Source organism: Asterias amurensis, chromosome 1, assembly GCF_032118995.1.
Source record: "Asterias amurensis chromosome 1, ASM3211899v1".
In the NCBI taxonomy this organism is placed as follows: domain Eukaryota; kingdom Metazoa; phylum Echinodermata; class Asteroidea; order Forcipulatida; family Asteriidae; genus Asterias; species Asterias amurensis.
Window position 1 is genome coordinate 25,453,687 of NC_092648.1, and position 14,281 is coordinate 25,467,967.

At 38.0% G+C, this 14,281-nt stretch overlaps 1 protein-coding gene across 9 annotated transcripts in view; it reads right to left on the reverse strand.

Moving 5' to 3' along the window:
- Positions 1–14,281, reverse strand: part of LOC139934363 (serine/threonine-protein phosphatase 4 regulatory subunit 4-like) — a 61,228-nt gene that overhangs the window by 20,952 nt on the left and 25,995 nt on the right. For 6 of the 9 annotated variants that reach the window (XM_071928594.1, XM_071928568.1, XM_071928586.1 and 3 more), the window contains exons 9-16: positions 11,169–11,291; positions 9,509–9,609; positions 7,950–7,982; positions 4,543–4,620; positions 2,870–2,989; positions 2,176–2,253; positions 1,561–1,641; positions 594–635 (exon numbers count right to left, since the gene is read on the reverse strand). In XM_071928594.1, the coding sequence (XP_071784695.1) occupies positions 594–635; positions 1,561–1,641; positions 2,176–2,253; positions 2,870–2,989; positions 4,543–4,620; positions 7,950–7,982; positions 9,509–9,609; positions 11,169–11,291 (656 nt within the window). The remainder of the gene's footprint in view (positions 1–593; positions 636–1,560; positions 1,642–2,175; positions 2,254–2,869; positions 2,990–4,542; positions 4,621–7,949; positions 7,983–9,508; positions 9,610–11,168; positions 11,292–14,281) is intronic. The other 3 variants (XM_071928624.1, XM_071928603.1, XM_071928605.1) reach the window with 2 other exon arrangements.

Here is a 14,281-nt window from a genome sequence, read left to right on the forward strand (position 1 = left end):
ATAGCCCAAAGAAGCCCAAAGAACAAACATCTGGAAAAGCAGATTCTGAATGAAATTAGTACAGCTCTTGAAATGTGTGAAGGTTAACGTAGATGGGTAAAGGTTGAAGTAGACTCAAAATGTCAACGTAAAATGCAAAGCAAAATTAGACGTCAAATAAAAAGTCTCATCCCCTTAAGGTGATCCCCTGCCTGCCGCTTCTGGGGTTGTATCGTAACCGTGGTTGTGATCCCTGGCTACACAACAGTTAAATAATGAATGGGTTCTGACTGGCACCCCGAACAAAAGATGTTGACAAAATACAGAGACCGCCAACATAGGGCTATAGATAGCTCAGTAAGTAGAGAACCAGGGGGCGTTGGTTCAAATCCTGCTCTAGTCAAATTTTATTTGTTCGCAACCCAAAACAAAACACAGGTATTAATTCATTCGCTTGTTTTTTTTAATGCCTTGGAGTTAATGTTCCCAGTGAGCATCCATATTTGACATCGCCATTTTGCTTTGCGTTAACATCCACGAGGCTTTATGAATCAAGCTCATAACGGATGACAGCCAGCAATGCATGATGGGGGGATTACAATTTACCAGCTTACCCTTCGACACAGGACAAGATTGTCAAAACCAAAGCCAAGAATCTACGATTGAAAAACGGGAGTAGCACGAACATGGTCAAATAATTTTGCTGAGAATTTTGAACCCATTCCCTTTGTGAGGCAGTCCGCTGTTTCCAACTTCCAAATGGACTGAGAGTCAGTGTACCATAAGACCATGCAAAAATCTCCACTTTTCTCATGTTAGCCAGTTTCTGTTTAAAGCCATACATTTGTTTTCTTCACAGGCCAATCCAATTTTTTGAAAATGTGTTTTTTACTTTAAATTGTTTTTTTTTCTGTTGGCTACAACACACCAAAAAAGACAGTTAAGCAAAGTTCAAGTTGTGACTAAAATTTAAAATTTTGGGAAGTCAGCTTTAAACTTGTTCAATACCCTGAATGGACTTACAATTCCTATCATTTTGATTTGCAATTCTTAAACCAAAAGTGGTTGATTTCAGCTTATAATGCATGGTCTTACACATATGTCTTACACGTATGTATAACATGGCACTGCAGGGTACTGCAGCGTACTGTTAATGAGAACATAAAGCTGAAATATTTTGTTAAATATGCGCAAGAATTGTGCAAACTTGAACCCTTGATTCTCCACTTGTCATGAGCTTGCTATTTATTGGAAAATAAGCTCATCATAAAACCCAATTTGAAATTGTTTCTGTTTCTATCTTTCTTCCTCAAAAGTATATAACAAATCAAAAAGGGCAGGAGTGATGGGGGCCAAACAGAATGTACCTATCAGATTCCCATGGTAAACCGCAATGAAATGGTTGTGTTTTTTACACTAGCTATCATGGGCAGATCTCATCCAGTGTTAGGAGTTGCATTTGATGAAGCATCGCAATAAAAGAAATAGTGTTTAAAAAAACGCAAGGCTTTTTTTGGTGTATATTTTGAATACACATACATACAAAGGCTCTGCAAATAATTCAGTACTACGGTTGTTTACCTTTGATTCGGTGACTACGTTGCCACCCTTTGCAAATGTGTCCAAGGTTTCCGGTAAGTGTGATATGATGCCATGAATTACCTGCAGGAGTAAATGAGATTGATCATAATAGTTTACTTGTGGCATGTCATGGCCGAGCGGTTAAGAGCACGGGATTCAAGCTTTGGTGTTTTAATCAGCAGAGTGTGGGTTTGAACCCCGGTCTTGACACTTGCTACGTAAAATTGGGGAGGTAGTGCTTTCTGCTTCACCAGCCAGGCTTCGGACTGATGATACCCAAGCCTATATCTGTATGGACTGTAAAAGGGGTAACTTTGTTTCAGCCCTAGGAGTAGGTGGCTTCAGGAAAAAAGTTTAAGGGTTTGGATACTTTTTGTGGGGGGGGGGATCCTATCAAGTCACAATTACTTTTTTGTCTTAGAAACTGAAATTCTTCTTTACCTCAAGTAGCTAAGAGAAGTTTGTGAATATCTCGTTTGCGTAGTGTTGGTTTGAAAAAGAGTTGGTGGTTAGTGACTCAACGTTAGTAGAATGCTGGATGTTGCTTATGTTTTGATAATGTACTAACCCCTCTTAATTATTCCTCCACCATGCAAAGTTTTAAATCCTACTAACCTCAAGTAGATCGTCTTTGAGCAGACTGATTAATTCACCCTGTATCGTAAGAACACTTGAGCCGAGCATCTTGGCGACCTGAAACAAAAAAAAGTACACAAGGGAGAAGACTTGATGAACTTAAAGGCACTGGACAATTTTGGTAATTACTCAAAATAATTGTCAGCATAAAAACTTACTTGGTAACGAGTAATGAGGAGCTGTTGATAGTATAAAACATTGTGAGAAATGGCTCCCTCTGAAGTAATGTATTTTTTTTTTAGAAAGAAGTAATTTTCCACGAATTTGATGCTGTTTGGAGGAGGAATGTCATGTCGATTAAAGAATTAACTTACCAAATGGACTTGAAACAATGTTTTTAAATTATGCTAATATTAATGGGATTTTAGGCAACGCATGGTGAGGTATGAATATAAATGCAGCAACACCATGTGTGTCTACTAACCAGGTAGATTTTGTTCTTAGAGAACTGTCTTGCTACATACTTTACTACTGTGGAGTAGATTTTTCAGAAGTCTGAAAAACTGTCCTGCTTTTTAACTACTGCTTTTTAACTACATGGGCTGAAGGCAGAGATCGCCGGCAACTACTACTTTAGCTACATGTAATAATACTTATTTCTCGATCAAAATAAACTGACAATTTTCCAAGCTGGTCCGATGACCTTGCATGACCTCTTGGGTCGACTACTCACCTCGTGGAAACCGCTTGCCATCGTCACTCGTACACACTTGTTCGGGTCATCACACAGACACGCAAACGTGCCATGTAACTCCATTTTGAAGTTGCGTGGACCAGCAAATAGAACCATACACTGTTGGGAATCAATAACATATACACAGGTTAACACACCTTGAGATATATATGGCATTTGAGGCATTGCATGGTGAGGTATCAATATATATTTGGTTTGCGGTGTGTTTCTAAACAGGTAGAGCTTGTTCTTAAGAGAACTGTCTGGCTACATACTCTACTATCTCGGAGTAGATTTTTTCAGACTTTTCAGTTTTGAAAAGAGCTGCCCTGCTTTTTAACTACTACCATGGCGGAAGGTAGAAATTTGGCTGGGACTACTACTTTAATAGCTTATAGAGTCTTGTTATTAACTGTACTACCGCGGAATGAGTTTGTAATTGGTCTCAATGTTATGACTAGCTTGCTCTAGTTATCGTCAGGAGATTGAAGAGATTTGTTACACGCTTAGTTTGGGGAACCACTCAGGATGGCACAGTGGTTTCTTCCCTTTCACCTCAGTTGACCAAGGTTCGAATCCCGCTAGTACCTGAGCCTTGCATGTGGGTTGGGTTTTCAGTCCCGACCTGACTATATGGTTTTTCTCTAGTTGGGGTTTTCTTCCAGGACCGTAAACTGACATTTCTTTATCATCTTCTCTAAGCCCTATCACCTTCTAAAAGCCCTACTTGACAATCTTGGGTGTTCCATATGGTTTTGTCTTAATGTTGGAACAAATTTGATCTTATTAGTTATACAAAAATTAAAAATTTAAATAAATAAAATAAAAACCTAGTTAAAAAAAAAAAATTAATAAGGGATTTGTGATTAAAAAGGGAGAAATCACATCCCTGTCCCCATATGACTACAGTGAAGTTTATAATCAATCAATAATTTTTCTTTGAATTTACTCAAAACTAAGGACCCCCTACAAAGAACCCAAACTACTCTGAATGCATCCAATCCACACTGAGTCCACAGTAGTCTAATCTACTTAAGAGCCTTCATAAGTTTATCAGTTGATTGTTCACAGTCACGAGATAACGCATTTTCTCCCGCTCTTGATGTTATCCCGGCAACCGGGCAACCAGAACAGTACTATAGCATAATCAGTGTAGTGTGGATTGTCTGATTATCTGACAGGGCACACCCTGTGTCACTATATAGGCCTTGGCCGACTTCATAGAGCTGCTTAAAGCACAAACAAAGTAGCTAAGCATGAACAAAATTATGCTTACCAAAATAAGGTTACCAGCCGAAATACCATGTCACATGTACAATCTGTGAATGGTATCCTGCTTATTTTTTTTGCTCGGTAGAAATATTTTAGGCAACAATTTGAGGTAAATTTCTGTTGAACACATTTGCTGAACAGAGCTGAACAAGGAACCAGTAACCAACAGTTCCAACCACATGGCATTTTTTTTTTTGGTGTTTTTTTTTTTTGCATGATCTTTCTTTGCTAAGCTACTTGTTGCGCTATCGCGGCTCTGTCAAAAATGCACAAAGTGAATCAAGTATAAAGTTCTCAGATACATTATTCGTAAAAGAAATACAACATTCTGTATCGCCGGTGCAAATTAAACTTCTACTAAAAAAATGTAACCAAGTTATTTCAACTTGTTTGGGGCTTACTGGAAAGTTGAAAGCACAGTGTCGTCTGCATTCCATATGCCTGTCCTCCTCCCTGTAGAGGTTTAAGATGGGAGGGCTCTGTAGAACAAACAAATCAAAAACAGAAATGGTAAACCACCTATAAGAGACAATGCGGTCAGACAAAGAGATTTCATCCAGTAAACGACCACAAGGGAAAACTGACAGAATTAACTTGGAGTTGAAGTAAGACAAATTGACTAGAGCAGGATTTGAACCAATGACCTCCGAGACTTGGCTGGTGCTCTACCAACTGAGCTTATGTTGGCAGTCTTCATATTTTGTCAACAACTTTGTTCAGGGGTGGGTGCCAGTCAGAACAAAGATATTGACAAAATAGGGGAGACCACCAACATAGAAAAAGAAATAGCCCAGTTGGTAGATCACCCCACATTTCAAGAGGTTGTTAGTTCGAATACCGATCCAGTCAAATTTTCCTTTCTCAACCCCAAATTATTTCAAATTTACCTAGTCAGTTTCTCATGGGGTCTATTGCTTGATATTGATATATTCAAATCCATTTTTGAACAAGGGATAGTTGACTTAATCTACAACCTGCTTTACCAAATGAGATAAAACATTTGTTGTTAAATGTATTCTTCCAGTTTGACTCTTACATTGGTGTGGGGTTTGGGTTGCTAAGATTAATTTGGTTGTTAACTTGGTTGCAATTTTAATAACTCTGTAATATAATTATAATTCTCTTTCTTCAGGGGATGGGACAATAAATACTTTCAACTTGTGTCTTTCCGGAACAACAGTCCTCGAAAGAACAGTCTAGGTACTCCGGGTTATACTTGTACCTTGTTTATTATATTTTCCTTTGCTACTATGACTGTTGTTATTTTAATGTATGTTTCAAGTTGTGCAAATGGAAATAAACCAAATGACAAAAATATCAATGCAAAAGCACAATGTACAATAGATCTGATCCTACATGCATGTTTGTCTACTTAGCCATTAAAAATAAACAATCATTTCAAAAATATAAAAAGCAAAATGCCCAACCAAACTCAAGTGTCAATACAAAGGTTCAATCACCAACACCAGGAATATGTGTGTTTTGATAAAACAATTGTGTACACAAGTCATTATTGCTCCATTTTGTTACAGTAAATATAGGATTCTCACACTTACAATGTACTAGTGTCAGTTAGCAAGTACAAAGTCAAACTCAATACAGCCTTATCTACACTGTTCTAGATGCATATTGGCTGTGGGGTGTCTATACATTAGTACACAGCATGAATATTAAAAAATAACTACACTAAAACCGTGTTAACAATTAATGATTAATTAATGATGTCATTGTGCATGGATTCTGTAAACAGCAACTACGCTCATGCGATTATGATGCGTAAATACGCAGAGACCTAAAAGTTGTCATGTTGTACCAATGGGTGCGTTCGATTTGCTTCCCTGTGTCGACCCCTGTGTGCTCATTCGGGTGAGCCCCTCCAATGAGGTCATTGAACGATCACACTCGCCGTCTCACGGTGACGCCATGCACCTCGGTATTAAAACATATGGGGGGGGGGCAGACCGGGGTTGACCCGGGGAAGCTAATCGAACGCACCCAATGTTATGTTACAGCAAAGGCCACTGTGCAAGGTCATTGATTGTGGCTGGCCACGGACGATGACGGGTAGGCAAAGCGTTGTTTACGATTTCTTGTTTCGCAGGTTTTTTTATGACCTGACACACTGGATGTGAGCAGCTTAAATTGCAGGATCTGAACTCGATCTGTGTTCGCACTTGTTTTTTGATCGCCCTTGCGGGATCTGATCTCCATTTGATCTCGCAATAAAGGGAGATCAAAAAGGAGGATATGATCCTGATTCTGATCGCGATGAACACTCGCCGGTGAACTCCCTTTGATGGCCCTTTTGAGATCAGATCCTCCTTTGATCCTCCTAGCAGGATCAAGTGTGAACGCGGTGTGAGTGAAGTTTGCAGATGAATTGATAATTGAATTGAGATGGAGAGCAAGCGGTCTGGAAGCAAAGTTAGTGACAGTGAAAAGAACAAAAGCTCTGCATAGTCACAAAGTGATCTTTGTATTTAATTATTGAGGCATTGCATGGTGAGGTATCAAAGTATAATTTTGCTTGTTGTAATACCATTTAAAAAATCTACTTAGCTGTCTAGATTAGGTTCTTTGGGAACTAGGTCTTGCTTTTTTATTCTACTGCCGCGGAGTGAATTTCTGAACTTTCTGACGTCTCAGTTCTCAAAATAACTGTCCTGCTCATTAACTATCTGCTCATTAACTACTACCTGTGCAGTAGGTAGGACATCGGCTGGGACTACAAATATTTCTTTTGTTATTATGTTTGGGCTCAGCTTGCTTAAAGGCAGTGGACACTATTGGTAATTACTCAAAATAATTGTTATCATAAAACCTTACTTGTTAACGAGTAATGGAGAGCTGTTGATAGTTTATAACATTGTGAGAAACGGCTCCCTCTGAAGTAACATAGTTTTTGAGAAAGAAGCAATTTTCCACAAGTTTGATTTCGAGACCTCAGAACTAGATTTTGAGGTCTCGAAATCAAGCATCTAAAAAGCACACAACTTTGTGTGACAAGGCTTTTTTTTTTTCATTATTATTATTTGATTATCTTGCAATTGCGACGACCAATTGAGCTCAAATTTTCACAGGTTTATTTTATGCATATGTTGAGATAAACCAAGGGAGAAGACTTGTCTTTGACAACTACCAATAGTGTCCACGTCTTTAAGTGCTTTAAAGGATTCGGGTACTTTTTCAAAATGTCCACAGATTTACATTAAACTTACAGGGTTTGAAGATAATGATAGTGGAAAGCTTCCCTTCAAACATTACTAACTGAGGTTGTGTAGTTTTTGAGAAATGAGTAAAACAAGTAACAAATCCTTTTTGTCTCAGGAAGACGAACATTATTTTAGCATGTAAAATCCCATTAACCAGTTATGATATTTTACCAAAACCGTAGCATACATGCTACATGCTAAAACTGAGACGAAAATTATTTGTTTTACCCATTTCTCAAAAACTAAAGCACCCCAGTAAGTAAAATCTCAAGGGAAGCTTTCTACTATCATAATCTTCAAACTGTATAAGTTTAATGTAAATATGTGGACATTGTGTTTGGTGTTAGGATAAAGTACACAAACCCTTTAAGCAAATATTAGTTTATTATGAATATACAAAAAAACTACTCTTTGACTTTATATACTCAGAGTGCAAGCTCATACATGTAGTTCTACACATTCTACTTCTTTGGTTACACCAAACAGAATGGCAGAAAGAAACAAGATGGCAGCAAAATGATAAAGATGCTAAAAGATGAGCAGCAATGTTTAGATGTCTACAGCAAGTGACGATCACCAATTGTTGTTAAATTCACCTTATGATGGGAACTTCCTGTTTTTAGTGTGTCCTAGAAGTGAAGCATGCAACACAGAAATAAACATAAAACAAAACCAAACGCATTTTTAAAGAGCCAATGAAGGATGATCTCAATATTTCATCTATTACCTTTTTATGGCCAAATAGACATGGTAGATACCGGTTAATAACCATTTTACTCTCAAAATTTGCATTTAGTAATGAATAACTTGAGTCAAAAATGCACCCAGCCGCGCGGCTTTTTCAGCCGAGAGTCAAAAACGGCTTATCTATAATAATGACCTCTTGACGTCAGTGACGATATTCCCCATTGGGTGTGAACACAGTCCTCCAGCTTTGGCAAACTGAGGGCGCTATTTTCCACACCAAATAGCCGCCACTGACGTCACGATTCCTTTGTCGCGCAGGTTTGTTTGACCCCGCGTTTTTCAGAAATTTTGCCAGAAGCGTTCTGTAGAAAAAACATTTTTACCATGTTTTAACGTGAGGTAAGAGACTCGTTATATTTTTTTTATGTTTCATATGGACTCCAGCTATTAGAAAACTGTGATATCTATGTATTTGAGGTCATCCTTTATTGGCTGTTTAAGTTTGAGCCAAACCAATCTCTGATTTTAAAATGAGTGGCTCCGACTTGCTATATTGATCGTCACGGCATGCAGATGACAGCCATGACTTTTTGTTCTGTTCTTCTCTTGCGAAAAAGCCAGTTGCTTCCAAAGTTAATTAACCACACTTTATAGCATGTGGGTTTCTGGGCCAGCCATCAATCACCAAACTCTTCCTAATATAGGAGTAATCTTAGGACTTAGAATGAGTTAAGTTCTGATCCATAGTCGTTATGACGTTGAACCTATCATATAAGTTAGAGCGAGTTACTCCTCCCAACTCGGGATAGGATAAATCCTAGTGTTTTGTGAAATCGGCTGCAGGCCAAAATTAACATAAATCTCTGTACGATCAAGACATTGGTGGCTGTATTTAAGGCCGTGTCCAAATTGGGGGCTCTGGCTATGTTTACAGCTGGCTCATCACATCATCATGCATCAAAGTATAGGAAGTCCTTAGCAACACCCTTAGCAACTGTTGTAGCCGTAGCTGTAGCCGTCGATGGGACATTTTTGGGGCTCTATGTGGTAGCAGACTTACCATGTAAATCCATCATTCTTTGGAAATGGAGCAAGCTCAGAACGGCGTCCACAATGAAAATGTACCCGGTAAGTCTGCTCCCACCTATTGTTTAAACGGTCTCCCATTCAGATGCAGTCGAATTATGGCTCCTCAGGATGAAGTTTATTTTACGGGTCGTTTCATTTGACAAAATTTTGCTAGCCACTCGTTAAGTTAATAACAGTGAACTTCTCACTAAACGAATTGCTGGTTAAATGGTCAAAATGGCGGACTTTATAATTATGCAAATCCACACAAAACAATGGCTCTGGGCAATTTCAAGCTCTTGCTGTTCTTTGGACACTTGTAAACTTCCGAGTTTCTAATTTAAAGTCTGTTCATTTCATCAAAACATAAAACAATCTGATTTTAAATAGCATCACTTACCTGTCTGTCGTTGACCCTTGTTTTCTCAGGCACCAGACCAATCACACATAACTTGCAGTAGAAGTTCAGGAACCAGATTTTCTGGTCTTCTGTTAGGTTGACTGTGAAAGAAAAACCATGGAAACCTTTAGAGTGCTTTTAAACAATTGGCGTTTAGTTCAACAAATAAGCCATATATTTGGCAAATCTGAGCGGCGGGGAGGGGGGATGTTGATTTCAACTGATAATGGTAAGTTAGGGCGTCAGAAACCTCAACAATAGTACGGGCAGATAGGGTGTGGGGAAATTATTTTTCCGGGGGGTCCTTGAAACTAAAGGGGGGGGGGGAGGAAGTCTTAACCTAAATTATGCTCAAAGTTTTTCCTAAATTGGGGACATTAAAACTGGCATTGATTCAAACATTATGTGAGGCTGATTGACAGAAATGTTTTATACAAACTTCAATACTGCAAAGAATGTTTTGCCAATGATGTATTACACTTTCATGAGCAAAACCGAACAAACATTCGCAAAAAACACTCGTCAAAGTTAATTCCATGTAAGCATGCAATAAAAACGGGGAATTACATAAATGGATGTGCTGTATCTAAGGTAACCAAATGAACAATCAAAGGGTTTTTATGCGCGTCGTTGTTTTTCCGCAAATTGTAAAAATTGAGCTCTGTGTCAACATACATGTACAAATGTAATAGAAGTCCATGGTACAATTAATCACCTTCATTGACTATAAAGCATGTACAAAAGAGCATCCCATTGTGGCATTGACAATGGTACGGCCATTAGTCATGTCTGATACAAACATCGCAATTCATTCATTCATTCAGTTCCCTGAGCCAGTGACTAAAAGCAAAACACCAGCTCAAAATAAACCTTAAAGACACTGGACACTATTGATAATTGTCAAAGACTACTCTTCACAGTTGGTGTATTGTGTGCTTTCAGATGCTTGATTCCGAGACCTCAAATTCTAAATCTAAGGTTTCAAAATCAAATTCGTGGAAAATTACTTCTTTCTCGAAAACTACATTACTTCAGAAGGGAGCCGTTTCTCACAATGTTTTATACTATAACAGCTCCCCATTACCTGAATTAAGTAAGGTTTTATCGATAATAATTATTATGAGTAATTACCAATAGTGTCCACTGCCTTTAAACATTATTTACATATCGCGTTCCCTGTGTATACAAGCAGTAATAACGAATACAATTTTTTTACAAATACCTTAGGTAATTTTGGATAAAATTTTAAGCAAGTTTTCGATAGCCAGAACAGAAGGTCAAAATACTCATTTGCAGAAAAAGGAAGGGCAGTTTCTACCTATGGCGTGTCATGACCAGTGGTTAAAACCACATGACTCTGGTGTTTCTGACACCAGTGTCCTTAAGCAAGAAACTTAACCATGTTTTGTTCTTCAGATGGGACGTAAAGCTGCTGGTCCCGTGTGTTGTGTAACGCATGTAAGTGCACTTATCGCATTCCTGGTTTTATTTGGCTGCATTTGGTGCTACGTAAAAGGAGTAGGTCTCAATTCAAAATAGACTTACTTGCCTTGCAGAAAAAAAGAAAAATGAATGCTAAAGCACCTTGACCGTCACTGAGCGACGGTTATATGCGCTGTATAGGAAGCCACTATTATTATTAATTTATTATTATTATTACCTGATAAGCCATGGCAGAGTCGACCAAACTGCCTGGCCACAGCGGGCAAGGTGGAGTCTTCACTTTGCATGGCGTTCTCACAGAACTTGCACACCAGTGGAATAATAGTTTGCGTACATGTCTCTGAAAAGATTCAAGAAAACAGAATAAGGATCATAAAAGTGGTCTTCATTATTCTCCTGAAGACGATCAGAGCATGCTGGTTGCAAAGTTTGGTTTTCAACCACCGGTTCAAAGAACCAACACTACTCAAAAAGAGAGATATTCACATGGTGTTACCGCAAACCTCTCTTAGTTATTATACCTCCAGCATGCAAAGTTTCATATCCTACTTATTCCAAGTATTACTATAAAGTGGAAAGTTTAAATTTTAGATAAAACACATATATGCAGAGTCTTTCTCGAAAGCTATATATAGCTTTCGAGAAAGACTCTGCTAGGATTTGTTTCTTCTTTTTCTATGCAAGTCGCCAGACACACAAGGCCTGACGGCCACTTCAAGGTGTGGGCTACAATTATACTTTCCAGAGGCGGTTGCCACCTACTCCTAGGGCTGAAACAGGGTTACCCCTTTCATAGTCCATACGAATGTAGGCTTGGGTATCATCAATTCCAAGCCTGGCCGATAGAGCAGAGAGCACTACCTTTCCAATTTTATGTAGCAAGTGTCACGACCGAGATCCGAACCCACACCCTGCTGAGCAAACACCAGAGCTTGAATCCAGTGCTCTTAACTGCTCGGCCATGACACTGCCAAGGATCTAAACGTAGGGTCTTTAACTTTTCTTGCATTTATACCTAGTTCAATTTTCTCATAAAAACACACAAACACGAGAGACAAATTGTTGAACTTTTATACAGAGCCAAGATACTGATAAATTGTCAAATACAGAACACTTCTCTAAACAGATATACAAGATGAACAATCATGTAAAAACAGGTGTATTTTACATCATCAATCAATGAATTGTGACAGCCATTCCAACAGGAAAGTTCAATCTAAGAAAAATTAAAAGTGAAATTTCTTCCCTTATTTTCTGATGACTATCACCCACATATAAAATGACATCTAGTGCCTTGAGCTCAAAAAAATAAGAACAACAACAATGTTCATTCTCAAAGGAGCATGAAAATAAATATAAGTTTTACACATTTCCAATCAATATGTTGCCCATTAATATGCTAACCAAATGTCCATTCTAAAAAGTCAAACTCCAATTCAGATTCAGAAAATCCTATAAATATGATGATCCCAACTAATTTTTGGGGTTTGTTGCATGGTTGGTCCATCCCAACTGTAGTTCAAATTGGAACTGGTTCCAATGTAGTTGGAACGATTCTCAAGTTATGTATAAAACTAGTAGGGAGATGGCCTTAGCTTTCGATCCAAACTCAACTAGGCATTAGTCTTGTCCGTGGCCAATACAAAACCAGCAACCACTTCTCTGAAACTGAGACCTCATTTTCAAACAAACAAACAAACCAACAAACAAACAACATTTCCCGATTGACCCTGAATCTAGCAACAAAAGCAAATCAAAAATACAAGCAGCACTTATCTATATCTACACAATGCTTGTTACCTCGGACAGACTAACAAACTGTGAATAAAATGTATCAAGATCTTCCTATTGAGGTGACCTACAAATCTACAGAACTCCAATATTAAAGGCAGTGGACACTTTTGGTTATTACTCAAAATAAATATTATCATAAAACCTTTCTTGATTACGAGTAATGGGGAGAGGTTGATAGTATAAAACAATGTGAGAAACAGCTCCCTCTGAAGTGACGTAGTTTTTGAGAAAGAAGTAATTTTCATCGAATTTGATTTCGAGACCTCGAGTTTAGAATTTGAGGTCTCGAAATCAAGCATCTGAAAGCACACAACTTAGTGTGACAAAGGTTTTTTCTTCTTTCATTATTATCTAGCAACTTCGACGACCGATTGAGCTCAAATTTTCACAGGTTTGTTATTTTATGCATATGGTGAGATACACCAACTGTGAAGACTAGTCTTTGACAATTACCAATAGTGTCCACTGTCTTTAACATGCTCCACAGGTATGCGTTACAGACCAGCGTGGTAGAGTACACAAACATACAAAGTAAACATAGACTCATGCATTTAATTGATCCACTAGTGCTTTGGGATTCAGGTGCGTGTTGTACGTGTACAAACAACCACTACACAGAGCATCCTTATTGAACATCGAGTCATAATATTGAAACAGATCTCACTCCCTACATGAGCACATCGAAATTGGAAACACGCCACAGAACTTTGAGCTGAATGCAGTAGGAAGAAGTCCTTCTTGAATAAACGTACTTTGGTCTGTTGAATGATTCGGTAGTTTTTCTTCCAGCCATGGGCATAGCATTAAATGCAAGAGTGAGAGTCTCAGGCAATAGAATTTGCAAGTCTCTGGCGTAGGCCTATTTGAACATTGAGATGCGTTAAAGTGTGCAAGCTTGTTTCATTCACGCAGTAGAGGCAGGTACCAAAGTGGAAATGGTCATAACAATTGTTTGAATCTGCACTGTTTCAAAAACCAGAATTGTATTGTGACACATGCAAAATTTGGACAAACAAAAGGAATAAATAGACTGCTCAGAACAAAACAAAACAGGTCATTATTGCATGTTGTATTGGTTTCATAAAATTACTTTTGCATATTTTTCGACCTCCTGGTAAATGAGTGGTCTTCAACATTTGTTGATTAGCAAAAAGAAACATTCATTTAGTAAGTAATACAATTGTTTGTTGATTTTGATATATTTAAATTAAAATAAATTATTTCATGACTTTTGATCCTTACGAATATGAAATTGCAAATTATCACCGTAAATTTCTCAGAGCTGATATGAAATTTCATCAGCAGTGAAATTTTGTACACTTGCTCTATTGTTCTTAATACAAAGTCCGTAAGAAAATGAAAAGCTGGAAAAAACATGGAGCATGCGAACACAAGAAGCAGACAATGTCACGAGTTTTAATACAATGAATTTTACATCTGCATATTCTAACCTCTAGTATGATTCAAACCTGGTTAGGATGCATGAATGAAGATGAGCATGAAAATAGGTCATTAATAAATACATTTACGCACCAT